The sequence below is a fragment of the Spinacia oleracea genome, chromosome 4 (assembly GCF_020520425.1).
Source record: "Spinacia oleracea cultivar Varoflay chromosome 4, BTI_SOV_V1, whole genome shotgun sequence".
NCBI classification, from domain to species: Eukaryota; Viridiplantae; Streptophyta; class Magnoliopsida; order Caryophyllales; family Amaranthaceae; genus Spinacia; species Spinacia oleracea.
This window is the reverse complement of record NC_079490.1, coordinates 44,624,987-44,641,228: the sequence shown is the minus strand read 5'-3', so window position 1 is coordinate 44,641,228 and position 16,242 is coordinate 44,624,987. Positions and strand designations below refer to the sequence as shown.

Genomic DNA, 16,242 nt, shown 5'->3' with positions numbered 1-16,242 from the left:
GCACGTTTCCTAAAACATGCAGAGTTCGGTTAATGATTAAATTCCTAATTCTATTTGATAAATTAATTAAATTAGAGTTCTTGTAGGATTCTAGGTTTAATTAATTTGTATCTGAATAGGATTTCGATTCCCTTTCCATACCGCTATAAATATGAGGCTAGGGCTCACAATTTATAACACAAGTTTAAAAGTATTCAAAGTGAGTTTTTGAGAGAAAAATTCAGTCACACATTTGCCTATAAAGTGCCGAAAATAATAGTACCTTAAGGGCGACTCTAGTTGGTCAATCTTAAGGCGGATCCGGACGTGCTGTGGACTATCTACGGAGGGACGACACTTGGAGTCCTAAAGACTTGTTCTTGTTCGGTTCGGGCGCAGCTAGGGAAGACACGCAACAAAGAGTATGCATCTAATCTATGCTAAATTATTATGTGTAAATAATATGTTTTCCTGGGTTTATGGTTTTTTCCGCATGATTTATGAATTGTCATATGTATCATAACCTAACAGTGGTATCACGAGCCCCTTATTATTTTCATAATCTAAATTGCATGAACATGGTTAAATATTACAAATTTGCAAGAATTAAAAGGGGTGATTAATTTTCGTAATTGTTAATTAATTGCAAATTGCGTTTATTTAATTATTCGTACGCAGTTTTTCGGCAGTTTCTTCGTTACTCATCCGAATTGAGTGATTTTTGTGTCAATTCCGCATGTAAAAGGCATTCTAAAATTTTGACAAAAATATTATTTTTCTGCCGAACCCAGAATTCTCAAATTCGAAGCCTAACTATGACTTTTCGAAGGTTTTAGTTTTTCGAATGCAAAATTTCGTAAATTTAAGTTGTTAAATTAAATATTTGCGATTCTTGTTGATAAATCTTGAATTTTTGATTGACCTACTGCATATGTTTAACAAGTTTGAATGCCTAGTCTTGTTAATTATGCAATCTAATTTGTAATTATGATTAATTTGTTGAAAATTAGAATAATTTAGAATTAATTTGATTTTCATAATTAATTGCAATTTAATTAGAAACCTATGATTAAAAACCACCATAAAAATTGTAAATTTACGATAAATTTTAAATTTTTATGACCTAGACTTGAATCCATATCAATCGGAAATCAATTGGATAATAAATTTTCGATTTTTCGCCCTAAAATTATGAAATTAATATTATTTATTAATTTGTCATTAATTTTAAATATAAATTTTAAATTTTTATGCGATTCGTTCATATAACTTGCACGCACAAAGCAATGGACGCTTCGTGTTACCCTTAAGGGGTGTTACATAATGCGGGCATGCGACGACGAGCAAGGGAGCTCGTCGCCCATGCGGCACGAATGCAATGAGCAAGGGCGTAGTGCACGAGCACAAGGCAGCAGCCCTGCCTTGTGTCGTGTGCCACGACCAATGAACGAATGGGCATGGGCGTAGGGCGAGCCAAGGCAGTCGCGTGTGGGCAGCAAGCGAGCTGCGCCACAACGCGCGCTGCCTCGCACAAGAGCGCGCAGCCTCGCGCGCAGCGAGCGCAAGCTCGCGTGCCACGAGCGCTGCGTCTAGCATTGCTCGCGCGCACAGCGAGCGATGTCGCCCGCTCAGTGAGCGATGTCGCGCGCCCAGCGAGCGATGGCTCGCGCGCACAGCGAGCGATGTCGCCCGCCCAGCGAGCGATGTCGCGCGCCCAGCGAGCGATGGCTCGCGCGCCCAGCGAGCGATGTCGCGCGCGCACTGCGAGCGATAGCTCGCGTGCGATGAGCGCTGGCGCGCGCAGCGAGCACCAATGCGTGCGGAGGCTTGCGATAGGGAAGCAGCAGCTATGCGACGAGCGCATGGGCTGCGCGCACATGGCCAGCAATGGCTGTGTGCGTGCGGCCCATGGGCGTGCAACGCGTAGGGTGTTTGCGTTACGATTAGATCGTTTTGAATGTTTAATTTGAAAATTTCAGTTCACGTAATTTTAATTAATTTTAAAATTGATAATTTAAATTATTTTCTTGGATTTTAATTTTGAATATTATAATTATAATAAATGTAATTTATTCTAATTATTTTACTAAAATTAAAATCATGAATTAATTTAAATGCGACTGAAATTAAATTAAACTTTTTGGATTCAATTATAAATTTATATGAGCTTTAAATTTTAATTAAATTTGTATGTTTCCGGTTAGACTAGAAATACATTTTTATGTTTAAAATTGGTAAAGCATATGAATTTATTGGTTTAAGTGGGAGCGCTTTTTAGTCATAAACTCTTGATTAGGTCTACAAATCCTTAAGGTTAAAACAACTTGATTAGAATTAATAAGGACTGAATAATTGGTAGATTATTGGTGCCCTTGATTAATTGCTGCAAATGTTTACGTGATGCATAATGTGTTTTACTAACCAGCTATGTGGGCCATTCATGATAATGAATGGGTGAATGGTATATATTGTATATGTACTGTTTTGCAGGTTATGAAGTGACTAGTATGGCCCAAATAGGATAGAAAATATGGTCTGCGTACCATTAATTTGAATGTAATTGGTCTAAAGTACCAAAGTTATTTTTCAATTCAAATATGGTCTGCGAACCATCAAATAGTTGTAATTAGTTATAGCTTATCCTATTTGAAGAAAATGGTGCCTCCCACGGAGATTTTCAAGACGGACTTTGAAGTCAAAGCTTCAAGATGAAGTCGGGCCATACTAGATCACAAATATCTTATGCATGTTTTAAGTTATTTATTGTTTTAAATATGTCTTGAAATGCATGAGATCAAAAGCTTGATTATGTTGCATGATTAAGGATTTTAGTTCACTTAAAATCTAACCAACATAGTAAGAGCCTTAAGTTCCAAACTTAAAAATTGAGTTAAAAGGTGCCATGCCAAAATATACACTTGCTTGGATATCCTTTACATCAATCTAGTAATAGTTTTCGCTCAGCGAGGTGTTACTTATTGGTCCTAAAGGGGCAAGGTACACAAATAATTGTGAGTACATGTTAGTTTTGGTGAAACTCAACGATATAAGTAAGGAGTCCTTTTATGTCGTGGCAAATTCGATAGGTTTACCTAATAAGTTCTTAGACGTACCTATCAACCAAGAATAGTTTCTAGACTATTAGCAAAAGGCTTTTGCTTACCTAAGATGTTCTAGGATTAAGTCGACAAACTGTGCTTAGTTCTTCAATGATTTTAGGATCTTGGAATCATTTTATTCACACCTGCCGGAACACATAAATTGAATAAAATGCTTAATAAACATTGAATTATGCATGTATGCTAGAATTTAAGTTTATTAAGAGAAACTGTGAATGGTTATTTATTTGTTTATTCTTTTCAATTGTAGTTTTTAATATGGCAAACAACAATTCATTCAACATTCGATCAATTCTCGAAAAGGAGAAGTTGAACGGGAAAAACTTCCTTGACTGGCAAAGGAACTTGCAAATAGTTCTTATGCAGGAAGAAAAGGAGTATGTCCTAGATGAGGCGATGCCCGAAGCTGCAGGCGACGGGGTCACTCAGGCAGCCCTCAATCGTTGGATTGATGCCAACAAGGATGTGAAATGTCTAATGCTCGCCACCATGAGTGCGGATCTGCAGAAAACGTTCATCAACTCAGATGCTTTCACAATCATCAGTGAGTTGAAGAACATGTTCCAAGATCTGGCTCGAGTCGAAAGATTCGAGACTCATAGGCAAATTCTTGAGACCAAGCTTAAGAAAGGCGAGCCCGTAAGTCCACATGTTCTCAAAATGATTGGACTCATTGAGAATATGAGTCGGCTGGATCAGCAATTTTCTCAGGAAATGGCTATAGACACCATCCTCCATTCTCTTCATAGCGGGTATGATCAGTTCAAACTGAACTACAGTATGAATAGTCTGGACAAAACGCTCACTGAGCTTCACGGTATGCTGAAGACCGCTGAAAAGACGCTCAAAAGTGATAAGCAGGATGTGCTTATGGTGCGTGGGGGCAAGTTCAAGAAATCTGGAAAGAAGAGGAATGCTAAGAAAGGTGGCAACAAAGCCAGCCCAACTAAGCAAACTGGCGCCAAATCTGCAAAGAGAAAGGTCAGTCAACCCACTTCTGAATCCGAATGCTTCTACTGCAAGAAGAAGGGGCATTGGAAGAGAGATTGCTTGAAGCTAAAGGAAGATCAGAAGAACGGAACAGTCGTTCCATCTTCAGGTATTTTCGTTATAGACTGTATACTTGCTAATTCAACTTCTTGGGTATTAGATACAGGTTGTGGCTCACACTTATGTTCCAATCCACAGGGACTAAGAAGAAGTAGAAAGTTAAGCAAGGGTGAAGTCGACCTACGAGTGGGAAATGGAGCACGGATTGCTGCATTAGCTGTAGGAACTTACTATTTGTCGTTGCCCTCCGGGCTAGTTTTGGAACTGGAAGAATGTTTCCATGTTCCAAGTCTTACTAAAAACATCATTTCAGTTTCTTGCTTAGATGCTAAGGGATTTTCCTTTATAATAAAAGACAATAGTTGTTCGTTTTATTTTAAAGAGATGTTTTATGGATCTGCTAGATTAGTCAATGGACTTTATTTATTAGATCACGACAAACAAGTATATAACATAAATACCAAAAAGGCCAAAAAGGATGATTCAGATCTCACCTATCTGTGGCATTGTCGATTAGGCCATATAAACTTGAAACGCTTAGAAAGACTTCAAAAGGAAGGAATTCTAGAACCATTTGACTTAGAGGATTATGGTAAATGCGAATCATGTTTACTTGGCAAAATGACGAAGCAACCTTTCTCTAAAGTTGGAGAAAGAGCAAATGAACTATTGGGTTTAATCCATACAGATGTATGTGGACCAATGAGTACAAATGCTAGAGGTGGTTTCAGCTACTTTATCACTTTCACTGATGACTTCAGTAGGTATGGTTATGTCTACCTAATGAAGCATAAGTCTGAATCCTTTGAAAAATTCAAGGAATTTCAGAGTGAAGTAGAGAATCAATTAGGCAAGAAGATTAAGGCACTGCGGTCTGATAGAGGCGGTGAATATCTGAGCTATGAATTTGATGACCATCTGAAAGAATGTGGAATTCTATCAGAATTGACTCCTCCTGGAACACCACAATGGAACGGTGTGTCGGAACGGAGGAACAGAACCTTGCTAGACATGGTAAGGTCAATGATGGGTCAGGCCGAACTTCCATTAGAATTTTGGGGACATGCACTAAATACAGCTGCACTCACTATAAATAGAGCTCCGTCTAAAGCTGTCGAAAAGACTCCATACGAATTATGGTTTGGAAAACCTCCAAATGTGTCTTTTCTTAAGATTTGGGGATGTGAAGTATACGTCAAACGATTAATTTCAGACAAACTTCATCCAAAATCTGACAAATGTATCCTTGTGGGCTATCCAAAGGAAACAAAGGGGTATTACTTCTACAATACATCTGAGAACAAAGTGTTTGTTGCTCGAGATGGTGTCTTTTTGGAGAAGGATCACATTTCCAAAATGACAAGTGGGAGAAAAGTAGACCTCGAAGAAATTCGAGTCGAACAACAAACTCTAGAGAATGCTCAAGATGACATTCAGGATGAAACTCAGAGATCTTTAGAAGAATCTGGTGAGAATCATGGTCAATCTAGAAATGTTACCCCGCGTAGATCGCAAAGATATAGATCTCAACCGGAAAGGTACTTAGGTATTTTGACGAACGAGAGCTATGACGTTCTATTACTTGAAAGTGATGAACCTGCGACTTACAAGCAAGCTATGACGAGCCCTAGCTCCAAGCAATGGCAAGAAGCCATGCAATCTGAATTAGACTCCATGTCTGAAAACCAAGTATGGGATTTGGTCGATTTGCCAGATGGCTACCAAGCCATTGGAAGCAAATGGGTTTTCAAACTGAAAAAGGACAAGGATGGGAAACTTGAAGTTTTCAAAGCTAGATTGGTTGCAAAAGGTTACAGGCAAGTCCACGGTGTGGATTACGATGAAACCTTTTCACCAGTTGCAATGCTAAAGTCTATTCGAATAATGTTAGCAATCGCTGCATATTACGATTACGAAATATGGCAGATGGATGTCAAAACTGCTTTCTTAAACGGCGTTTTAACAGAAACTGTGTTTATGACACAGCCTGAAGGTTTTGAGGATCCAAAGAATGCTAAAAAGGTATGCAAGCTAAAGAAGTCAATCTACGGATTGAAGCAGGCATCCAGGAGCTGGAATATACGTTTTGATGAAGCAGTCAGTGACTTTGGTTTCATCAAGAACGCGGACGAATCTTGTGTATACAAGAAGGTCAGTGGGAGCAAAATTGCTTTCCTAGTATTATATGTCGACGACATATTGCTTATCGGAAATGACATTCCTATGTTGAACTCTGTCAAGATTTGGCTTGGGAAATGTTTTTCGATGAAGGATCTAGGAGAAGCACAGTACATATTGGGCATCAAGATTTACAGAGATAGATCTAAAAAGATGATTGGACTTAGTCAAAGCACTTATATCAATAAGGTGCTTGATAGGTTCAAGATGGCGGACTCCAAGCGAGGCTACCTACCCATGTCTCATGGAATGACTCTAAGCAAGACTCAGTGCCCAAAAACACTTGATGAGCGTAGATGAATGAATGGGATTCCATATGCATCATTGATTGGTTCAATAATGTATGCTATGATATGTACACGCCCGGATGTTGCGTACGCACTCAGTGCTACGAGCAGATACCAGTCAGACCCAGGAGAGGCGCATTGGACTGCTGCCAAGAACATTCTGAAGTACCTGAAAAGGCACAAAGATGACTTCCTGGTCTATGGTGGAGATGATGAATTAATTGTTAAAGGTTATACGGACGCAAGTTTCCAAACCGACAAAGATGATTTCAGATCACAGTCTGGGTTTGTCTTCTGCCTCAACGGAGGAGCAGTAAGCTGGAAAAGTGCTAAGCAAAGCACCATTGCGGATTCTACAACTGAAGCGGAGTACATTGCTGCACATGAAGCAGCAAAGGAAGCTATATGGCTAAGGAAGTTCATAGGAGAACTTGGTGTAGTCCCCTCCATTAAAGGACCAATAGCCCTGTATTGTGATAATAACGGAGCTATTGCACAGGCAAAAGAGCCTAGACACCACCAGAGAGTCAAGCATATACTTCGTAGATTTCACCTTCTACGAGAGTTCGTTGAAAGAAAAGAAGTCGAGATAAGCAAAATTGGAACTGATGACAACATATCAGATCCATTAACTAAACCTCTGCCGCAAGCGAAGCACAACTCGCACACTGCAGCTATGGGAATCAAGCATATTGGAGAATGGCTTTGATGTCTCTGTTTAATGTTTTAAAGTTTTAGAGTTTAAATCTTTGTAAAACATTATTGGTTAATCATTCACAATAAATGAAAGGAATTCATTTTTCCATTTAATTTGTGGTTTATTAAATGATGAGTCCCTTCAATTTGACGATATATTCAAGATAGACTGTCAGGACCAGTCCTGTGACTAAGAAATGTCTATCAAGTGAACTTGAATGTCAAAGGTTGAAAATGGTCCCTAATCGGAGTTTTCTATAAAATTGGACGCATAGAAAACGTTAGACGATTAGAATGCAAGATGACTAGTAGTTCTGTTTCTTGAACTATGTGGACATGGCAATGTCATAATCATTTGCATAGATACTTACTTTGGGAAGACTAGTATCGGACAAGACCTATGAAACTTTACTGTAAGAGATGAAAGTCTGTCATAAGTAAATTTCATTAAATTATTAGACACTAAATCCTCAATACCTGAGTGATTTGAAGATTACTTGTTTGAGAACTGGTTGCTTTGACGTTGACCAACCGTCGCACCGTAAAAGGAGGCTATAAAGGCAACGCTCAGGTAATCACCTATCAAACGAAGTCTAATCTCAAGATCGCAAGATTGGGATTGTCCTCCCATAAATCGGGATGAGATGCTTAAAAGTTGTACAAGGCCACTCGGAGAGCTAGAAACTGTGAAATGCATGGCCGTGCTCGGATGAATCATAGGCTATGATTATCTGTTTATTTGATCAGTTGAACTCTGAAACCGAGGAACACCTCTGGACATAATAAGGATGACAACTCTTACCTTATGTTCAAGAGCAAGCATCGAGCGACAAAGGAATTAGGAAATGCACACTTGTCCCTATGGACAAGTGGGAGACTGAAGGAAATAATGCCCTTGGTCCAAGTATGCATTCTATGTTAAGTCTAATAAATGCGGTTCAGTATCAATTAACAAGTTAATAATTCAGTGAGATCAAGTGAGCTGAATGCCTAGCTAGAGGCCGCTTCAGTTCAAGTGGAATTAATGATATTAATCCACAGCTTACTCTTGACTGAACCCGTAGGGTCACACAAATAGTACGTAAACGGATCAAGTATTTAATGGCATTAAATACTCCATCTATGAATATTCGGAACCGACGGATCTTGGTTTCAGTGGGAGCTAAGATCGTCACAGGCAAGGAATGAATACTCCGGAAACGATGATATTGCCGGAAACGGAAATATGGATCGTATCGGAAATATAAATATTATCCAAGTCGTAGATGTTGCCGGAAACGGAAACATGGTACGTGTCGGAAAATATTATCGGAAATGGAAATATTGCCAGAATCGGAAATATTGCCGGAAACGGAAATATTGTCAGAATCGGAAATATTACCGGAATCGGAAAATAATTCCGGAAACGGAAATATTAAATATTTGTTCGAAACGGAAATTAATTCCGGAATCGGAAATATTAAATATTGTTCGTATCGGAAATGAATTCCGGAATCGGAAAATTTAATCGGAAGCGCATCGTACGAATAAGCATCGGACGAGGCCTGCCGGACGAGGCCCAGCACGAAGCCAGGCCATCGCCCAGCAAGCCAAGCGCGCCGCACAAACAGCCATGCCAGGCCCAGCGCAAGGCCAGGCCCAGCAGGCTGCGCGCAGCGCGCAGCGCGCACAGCACGCACAGCGCGCAGCGCGCACAGCGCGCACAGCACGCGCAGCGCGCAGCGCGCGCGGGCGCTGAGTGGGCTGCTGCTCGCGCGCACGCATGGGGCCCATCGTGGCTGCCGTGCGTGTGTGTGCAAGTGTTTGTGTTCGTGCACGTTTCCTAAAACATGCAGAGTTCGGTTAATGATTAAATTCCTAATTCTATTTGATAAATTAATTAAATTAGAGTTCTTGTAGGATTCTAGGTTTAATTAATTTGTATCTGAATAGGATTTCGATTCCCTTTCCATACCGCTATAAATATGAGGCTAGGGCTCACAATTTATAACACAAGTTTAAAAGTATTCAAAGTGAGTTTTTGAGAGAAAAATTCAGTCACACATTTGCCTATAAAGTGCCGAAAATAATAGTACCTTAAGGGCGATTCTAGTTGGTCAATCTTAAGGCGGATCCGGACGTGCTGTGGACTATCTACGGAGGGACGACACTTGGAGTCCTAAAGACTTGTTCTTGTTCGGTTCGGGCGCAGCTAGGGAAGGCACGCAACAAAGAGTATGCATCTAATCTATGCTAAATGATTATGTGTAAATAATATGTTTTCCTGGGTTTATGGTTTTTCCGCATGATTTATGAATTGTCATATGTATCATAACCTAACAATAATTAGTCATCAACAAACTTTTTTTGAATTCTTCAAAACAATCCTTCTATCTAACAATCTACAATTATACTTAGCTATTCATATAATCTACTTTGACTATTCGTAGTGTTTTTTGTATAAGATAAAACATAGTCATGTGAGATCTTGTTAAATTCGTCTCAATGTGTATTTTCAAAATATCAACTTTTTATAATTTTTGCATAAAAAGAATTTAAGATATAAATGATCAAAGTTGTGCATTGGCATGCGTGAAACTAACAAACGTTGCGAGTATTAAAAGACGGAGGAAGTATACTCTTTTGAATCAAAATAACATTTATTCTTCCTATAGTGACCTTAAACCATATAAACACCTATAATGACTTTCTTCCTTCATATAGTGACCTTAAACCATAGTGACTTGGTCAGAAACTTTTATTGCTACTTCATTGTCATGTTACATAAGATTTGAATAATGGTTAGAAAGATGAAACAATATTAACTTGCATAGACGTCATAATTAGTCATCAACAAACTTTTTTTGAATTCTTCAAAACAATCCTTCTATCTAACGAAAAACCCACAGTTACCCTCTGGGTAACTCTAGTAATGTTACCCTGGGCTGTGGTTGGCTATTAAAATCCTAGTCATATCACAGTCAGCTTACTCCTATCCAACTCAGCACCAAATTTTTGAAACCCCATTTTGAATTTGAAATTCAAAGTATTGAATTAACTTTTACCTTTTTATTTTCTGTGGTAAATTTCGTTATTTCCAATGTTCACCATTTTCATTGAAAGTTTGCAGATGAGAATGAAAAGCACTGCTGTTCTTGCTTATGGTTTTTGATTATTTTTCAATCCTCGTTTCTGTGCGGCTATTTTTGTTTTTGCAGTTCTTGGAATTTCTTTCAGATGTAGTTTTTTTTTGTTATTTATGAAATTTCGATGATATCGAAGTTATTAAAAAAAAAATGTATATAATTCATATATTTTCTGGAACGAAAGATTGTAAGCAATCGATTAATTTGTTTGTTTTATGGAATTAATAAAAAAAAGACTAAATTTTTTTTGAAGACGATGAACTGTTTTGGAACAGATCAAAAAAAAGGGGGGGGGAGGAGGGTTGAACTTCTGCTGTTTACAAGAATCGAACCCGCGTCTATCGTGATAGCAATGCTTTATTATAGGTGTAAGTGTGTAACCAGTGTGACAAGAGGGCGAACCCATTGCTATGTAGTTGTCAAAAATTTATTTGACCTGTATATCTGTATATAATTCATATATTTTCTGGAATGAAAGATGGTTAATAATCGATTAATTTGTTTGGTGTATGGAATTAATAAAAAAAAAAGACTAAATGTTTTTTGAAGACGTTGAATTGTTTTGGAACAGATCCAAAAAAAGAGGTTGGGGGGGGGGAGTGTTTTACTTTTGCTGTTTACAAGAATCGAACCCGCGTCTATCGTGATATCAATGCTTTAGTGTAGGTGTAAGTGTGTAACCAGTGTGACATGAGGGCGAACCCATTGCTATGTAGTTGTCAAAAATGTATTTGACCTTTATATCTATAGTATAATATCAATAATACAAGTCCAAATATGTTATAATTAATGTTTATACATTTATGAATTTAATTTCATCCAAAGTTAAATATTTTTGTTACACTTGAAGTGTGTTATTTAATTCTGCAATACAACTCCAATTATGTTGTAAATAAAGTATATGTAGGTATAAAATAAACTTCATCCAGAATTTAATAAATTTTCTGGGCTAATATTTAAGCACCAAATGTGTAACACAAAATGAAGTATGTCACCAAAAGACCAATTTCCCATAGAACAACAGACTACATCTACCTGTACCTTTGCCCAACAAACTAAAGGCAGCCATATGATCAAAAAGTTATACATTGGCTACAAGCCATACTTGTGTGTAGCACCAATACACCAAAATACAAAATAATGTTCAACTAGCACCAATACAAAATAATGTTCAAGTACCACCAATACACCAAAAGTTGTACTCTAGTTAGTATTAGTAGAGAAACTAATACAATTAGTAGTTAATTTTGTACCTTTAGACATATATACCTTGGTGAAGTTCTTCATAGTTTCCCAAAATCCAAATCAAGAAATTCATCAAGAGTAATATCCGGACCACCAAAAAGTTCTTGAATCGTGAAACTAGGTTCTACCATCGCATCGATCCAAGTTGTGTCATCTTGGTTTGGATCACCCATTAGATCATCTATATCACTTTCCATTTGAACTAGACTTGAGGTGTTGTTGTTGTTGTCGTTTTGCGTACCCTGGACTAGTTCTTCAATCGTGAATGCATCCTCCATTTGCACATCTGCCGTAGTGGTTTGTTCTTGGTTTGTGAAACCCTCTAGCAGTTCTTCGATGTTGAAAGTAGGGTCGATGCCTGCAAAGTTTGTTGCATTGGTTTCACTAACATTGATGTTCTGACCACAATTCGAGTTGCTAGGATCACTTCCTTGTACTTGGTTAACATACACACTAGGACAGTTGTGTGTGTTTTGGTTATCAAACTTGTTGTCCCATTCACTCTTGTCATATGGAGCCCCGTATTCTGCTCCATTTTTTGGCCCCGGACCACTTTTTTCATACACTTTGCAAAGCACGTATGAGTTATCTACCACACACATTTCTTGTATCATGTATTCGGTTAAGTTGAATTCTTTCATAACCCAATTAGTACGTTCTCCTTTTGGTGCCACCCCTATGTGGTAGATGAACGTTTTAAGATCACCAACATGATATTGCTTATGAGTAAGTGTGGTTACCCTGCCCGTTTCTTTCCAATACCCGTTTTTTAGAGTCTTCCTAGGGGTCTTACCATTATCTTGCATTACTCTCGGGCAAAAGAAATACCAAATACGGTCTTTAGAATGTAGGTATGACAATGATGGTAATTCCCAAGGCGAGTGATCATAAATGTTTACGTCATTTATGCATTTCGGACCCATGTTTTGGCCCAAACATTTCTTCGGTAAATAGAACATAATTAACTCTTCTTTCGTCGGGTTAAATCGGAAACCCGGTGGCAGCTGTCAATGAAAATATTTGACAAATCATTGTTTAGTTAATATCACTACTACATCTAAAATATCACCATATTGTTTACTTCTCCCCCACTTTAAATGTGAACCAAAAGTAGTATGTTTTTTTTGTTTTACCCCTTTCCCCTTTTGTGTGCATGCTTAGGTTGGTAAACTAGCAAATTCCTCAAAGAATTCAATGTTATTATTATGACTTGTACATTGTCATCCAATTAATTTATAAAACAAACTAAGGAAGAATACCAAATTGTATTAAGATTATGATCTCAATTATCTCAATTAAAACCCTCATATTTGTACTGTTTGTCGATTAATTTTATCAACCACACTATATAATCAACTAATCAAAGGTCATTACATGGTAAAATCAAACCCCCAATTTGAATTAAGTACCTAATTCAGCTGAATTCACAAAATATTTTAGATTTATGAATGTTACATCTAAGAATAAACCTACCCAAACAAAATTCAGTCGAAAAAATCCATGGAAAATACTTCGAATTACGCAAAAATAAGGGCATAGAACTTGGAAACTCAACATCAATTCAAAAGAAACATACAATTAACCCCAAGAGTGTAACTTACAAAGGTAGATCAGTTATGTCAAAGTGAATTGAGCTAGTTTCATACCTTTTCCAACAAAGAAATTGGGTCTACCTCCACCGTGCCGTCGTCTTTTCCGTTCTTCCCCTGATCTTCAACATTGTGAACCTCGTATCCCAAGTCAGACTCCATTTTTTTTTCAAATTTTGAAGGTTTTTTTTGGTTTTGGGTGGAGTAATGTGGAAGATTGTGAAGGGATGGAGTGTTTTTGTAGAGGAGAGATTTGGGGGAAGTGATTTGACACGCTGAACTTCGGAAGTGTTTAGGTTGTAGTGTTGGTTGTGTAAGAGTCTTTTTTGACTTTTTGGGACCTCTTTCCTCTATTCCAACCTTCATTAATATATCTTATATGTTCTTTAATTATAATGTTTTAATTTTATTATTATACGATGTTGTCGTTAATTCAAGTTGTATTTTAAACAATCAACATGCGTGTATTTATGTAAAACGTAACAAATCTAGTAAAGGTATTTTGTGACATTGAAAAGCGCAAATGGTAAAGGTAATTATTATGTCTCCTAGGCATATGTAATGAAAGGTAAAAAAAAATAAAGGATAAAAAGAAATTATTAAAATGAAAACTCAATTGAACTTTGAAATTAAACATTTAAAATTCGTACATGGTACATTAGTCAAAACTTAGTCGAGATAATGAGTAACAAAATGGAGAACATGAAACAAATGGTATAAAATAATTTCTCCTTTTTTGCTTCAACAATTTGATTCACCATGTTCATATTATTCCCTTCAAAGCTTGTGACCGTACACTTCAGCAACCTATTCTCCATTTTTTGGTTTTCGTTTTCTATTGTAAGGCGCATGATCTCTTCCTGGAGGTTGTAGTTGTCATCTTGTAACATTTGCACTATGTTATTGTTTATTTCATTTTCCCAATAGAAGAAACCGCAAGTATCATCCTGATTCAAATAAATAAATTACAAATGTGCGTTATTTTGAAACTATACACTGAATCACTAATTACGTACCTTCCAAGTCGGGCACGAGTAAAATCTTTGTCCCGCATTTTAAGTGTGTTTGCACACTTGCAGTTTTGCTGGATAACCGTGATGGCATCTAACTTGAGACCGAGTTTTACAAGGACTACTTCTAATTGAACTTGATGATTTTGGTGCTCCATCCTCAACAACCATGACTTGTAATTTTTGTTGGAATAGTGTATTGTGTTTTTGTTAAAAATGGGCTGAAATGATTCCAATTTATAGTGCTCTTATTCAAAATATATTACCGTTGTGTTTTTTAGTATTCTTGGACTTTTTGTTTTAAATTCATATACTCCCTTAATTGTCACACATAATTTCCACACAAAAAAAAAAACGAGTATGTAATTGGCATACAATATTTGTCCCAAAAATAAAACGAAACAAATAAGAAGTAAACACGATTATTACACTTGTACAACTATAAAAATGTAGAACCAGTGAATTAAATGAAGTCTCATTACTAAATGAAATAAAGATTAAGTGACCAACTTGTTGCGCTATGATCACACATCTCCGTAGGTGAATTGTTCATCCACTTCACCAAAACCATATTCACCATTTGGTCCTTGGTCGTATTTCAGGAGTCTGTTGACATTGTGTTGGTCCCACATCCGTAGGCGACACGCAGTTGGTATTATATTGAGGTTTACGCTTGAGCATGCCAATCTATCGATGTATATTATCTGAAAAATGTTACACAGATTAGTAATTTAGATTGAAAATATTTGCAAGGAAAAAGTTGGTTAATAATCACTTACAAGTAGCAGTAGGGTGCATCCCCCGTAACCCTCTTCCGGTGTATGTAGGTGCTGGCCACAAGTCACTAGCCAATCTAACAAGTACTTTGCCCAATTACAATGACTCGCCTTTGTCGCATATTCTAAAACGTTTGCATGAAGCGGGCTAATCCAACCACATTCCCTCATGGGACACAGAATTGTTCCTAGTGCATATAGCAGGAATTGGGTTTTGAATTTTTGTTCGTTTGGGTCACCTTGAATAATCTGTGAATACACCTCCGACTCCTTGATTGCACCATAATATTTATTTTTCTTCTCCTGCCTTTTGTTGTGGTAATCAACACACATTTCCGATCTTGTAGGATTGATCAGATGTTCACCGGATTTCAAACCTAGTACCCAACAAACCATTTCCTCATCTAATTTAACCTTGTAATTGTCCCTTATCTTTAGTTCTAATGTTTCAGGATCAAACTTTGAAGTAATCCAAAAACCGAACTTTGGTTCAATGTTAATTACCCTCATGTGTAGTAATTCCTCGAAACCCATATCCACAACCCACTCTCTTTGGTAAGTTGTTAACTTTGCTACGAGTTTTGCAAATTGATTAACACCACAACTCATTCCAAGCTTCTGTTAGAATATAAAATCATGTACTTAGATCTCCATAACCCAAATTTATTTGTGTACTAAAAATAAAAAAATAAAAAAACAATTCCTCAGTTTGCCACTAAATTAAAATTAAACATTGTAGGTAACCAAAATTAATTCTGCATAACATTTTATGAAATACTAAACATTGCAGATAACCAAGAATAAAATTGCATAACAAATTTTTGTGCACAAAATAAAAAAGGAAACAAAAAAATTACCTTTTTTTTTGGGCTGGTATGAACAACAGGAACCAACATCTTCCTCTTGGCCATTGTTAGATCTTGTCCTAAGTCATCTGTGGGCTGGATAATTACTTGGACCATCCCCAAACCCTGTATCAGTTCGTCGAAATGCTCTGCGTCTGCTACCACAGTTCCTTCCTTTTTAAATTTTTTTAGATCTGGAACAACCCAGATCTTGAATCGTTCGTATCCCAGTGCGTTAACTAAAAAAATCAAATAATTGTATTCAAGTTTAGATTTAGGAATGATATACATCTCATTATGGCCTTTTTCGTAACTTCGGATTGGATGGAAAACGAATTTGCCC

General features: G+C 37.3%; 1 protein-coding gene across 1 annotated transcript; it reads right to left on the bottom strand.

The window, feature by feature from the left end:
* Positions 1-11,717: 11,717 nt before the first annotated feature.
* LOC130471502 (NAC domain-containing protein 82-like) lies at positions 11,718-13,430 on the bottom strand. The gene is made up of 2 exons (XM_056841681.1): positions 13,326-13,430; positions 11,718-12,683 (listed from the first exon to the last, which is right to left on the bottom strand). Exons 1-2 carry the CDS (start codon positions 13,428-13,430, stop codon positions 11,718-11,720), a joined length of 1,071 nt encoding a protein of 356 aa, XP_056697659.1.
* Positions 13,431-16,242: the final 2,812 nt, after the last annotated feature.